General features: G+C 36.7%; 1 protein-coding gene across 1 annotated transcript; it reads right to left on the bottom strand.

The window, feature by feature from the left end:
- On the bottom strand, positions 1–2,052 carry LOC129941990 (WD repeat-containing protein 55 homolog). The gene is made up of 4 exons (XM_056050783.1): positions 1,897–2,052; positions 1,148–1,836; positions 662–830; positions 1–591 (listed from the first exon to the last, which is right to left on the bottom strand). Coding segments are annotated over exons 1-4 (1,371 nt in total). The 5' UTR covers positions 1,899–2,052; the 3' UTR covers positions 1–80.
- Positions 2,053–2,529: the final 477 nt, after the last annotated feature.

Here is a 2,529-nt window from a genome sequence, read left to right as displayed (position 1 = left end):
TTAAAAAGTTTAACCATTTTATTAAATAATTTTCAATGATAGCTGAATGACTGACTCTAACAAAGTATTCTAAACAAATATCAATCATCACCGCCTCCAGCTAAATCCGAGAAAAAGTCTGATGCATTTGTGTACTTGGACGATGGCAAATTATGCCGATTCTCTCTGTGTGCATTGTGTTTTTGATTATACTTGATATCAGCAAAACCTTCAAAATAGGTTACATTCCAGAAGCGAACATCATTATTGTGCGAACTCGATGCCAACAAATGGCCATTGTTACTTATGTCCAGCGATTCAATAGGCAAACTGTGTTGTCCCACAACACCCAATGTCTTAAATGGTGCTATATGAACTGCACGCAATATACCTTCTTCGCCAGCAACACACGCAATTCGATCAGTCACAGGAATCATAACACTCATTGATGACTTAACACCCGGGAACATATCAGAATGATATCCAAATTGACCCCAATTGTATGTGTAGAGGCGGCCTTTGGATGTTCCAACAATTAACTTGGAATCACCACGGAACGTTCCCATACAAGTCAGTTCTTCTTCGTAGGGTTCTGATTGGACGAAAAGTTTACTAAAAATAAAAACAAAAACGTCACTTAGGTACATCGGAATGTTTTATAATTATAATTGTTTGTACTTACCGTGCAGCTATGTTTAATGTTGTTAAATAGCCATCGGCACTTGTGACTAGAAGCAGCTTCTTAGCATCGTTTGTAAGCATCGATAGAATACTATCTTCGACTTCTTTGAGGGAAAAGACTGCCTCCTTAGTTCTTGAATCCCAGAGTTTAACTGTTCCGCTGTCGTCACCTAAAGGACGACGATAACTTTGTTTAATAGAAATAAGTTAGAGAATTAAATTAGGTGTTTCATAACCAAAGCCAGGGAGAGGGAATTTAACAATTAAAAAGATCGAAGAAGCTAGAGTAGACTTGTAAAGAACGGATCAGAAACAAAAAGTTTGTAAATTCGCCTGAGAGTTAGAAGAGCATACGACATTCTTGCAAAAAAATGTCATCATGATCAAATTACTCATGAGCCAATTGAGAAGAAACTTATGTTTAAGAAAACTTTCTTGCTTATGTTTGAGATAAGGTTACTGCCTCAAGGTATCTCTAAAAACTTACCACTAGCGAACATATTTTCATCGATAACAATTAATTTATTGACCGCATCTTCATGTGCTTCATCGTAGAATTGTTTCAGTTTTTCAGTCTCCATGTCAGTGATCATAATTGACTTATCCTTTGAACCTGTCAATAGGAATTTGCCGTCCTCTGTGAATTCAACATCACGACAGGCTTTTGTATGCACTTCAATGGTTTTCAAGTGCGTGTTCTGCTCATTGGCATATCTGTACAGATGAACATCACCTGTAATTGTGGCTATGGCAATGATATCGTCCTCTGGACTAAAGCATATGTCAGAAATGAAATCGTCCAGCTTGATTTCAGGCGGTGATGTTCGTGGCTTCTTGATGGCAGCAATTATAGCACGCACAGTCTCGTCTTCTTCTTCGTCTTCATTCATTTCCTCGATTGCCGTGGAGCCACTTGGTTTGTCGTCATTATTGGCGGCTGTATTTTGACCTGACGACGATCCTGCAGCTGTCGCGTTCGCATTGGCGACCATATCATCATCATCATCGGAATCATCTGAATCAACAGCATCGGGATCGAAATCATCGTCATCGCTAATGTCGATTGAGTCATCTGAATCGCTGGCAAAGTCCGCAACAACAACTGGACCATCGTCCTCAATTAAGCCTAAACTGTCATCGGAGTCATCACTTGTAGCGGGTTTGTAAAAATCGTGCCTTTTAAGAAGAAAAACCTGATAAATTAGTTTGGATCTTTATTAATTTAATAAAACCTACATTTTGAAGTGATGATGGGAAAAATTTGTTTTTCCTCTTAAAACAGAAAACAAAAACAAAAAGACAAATTATTTATTCTTTATTTTCAGAACGCAAAATATTTTAGAGCACGCTGTTTTCAATGAAGAAATGTTTTATTTTGATAACAAACGTCATTTATGTTTTTTTTTTTTGAAAGATGGTAAGCTTGCCGCCTGTGTTAATGCGTTTCTGTCTGTGCTGCGACTTAAAATTATTGGAGACTTTAACTGCGTTCCGGGTTTATGTTTTAGGTTTTTTGTGAGATTATTTTATTTTAATTCAGAATCTTCAAAAAAACATATATGGGAAAGTTCAGAAGTGTTAATACAATAGCAAAGACCATATTCTTGGAAAATCAGGAAGCTCTAGAAGCTTTTTAGGTCTTAAATCATAGACCACAAAGCAGATTTTAATTAACATACCAGTTACTATGGTAATCTGGCAGAGGTAAACCGGGCGGTGGTAAACTGACAGAGGTAAACAGAAGGAGGTAAATATTTCACATCTTTTTTATTTATTTTAACTATATTATTTTAAAATGTTGGTGTTTTAGCAGTGAAAGCAAAAATTTGCCATGACATTAGATCCTTCTATTTGTCAAGCATGTATTTT

The sequence above is a fragment of the Eupeodes corollae genome, chromosome 1 (genome assembly GCF_945859685.1).
Source record: "Eupeodes corollae chromosome 1, idEupCoro1.1, whole genome shotgun sequence".
NCBI lineage: Eukaryota > Metazoa > Arthropoda > Insecta > Diptera > Syrphidae > Eupeodes > Eupeodes corollae.
The sequence above is the reverse complement of the archived record's forward strand: the minus strand, read 5'-3'. Positions and strand labels throughout refer to the sequence as shown.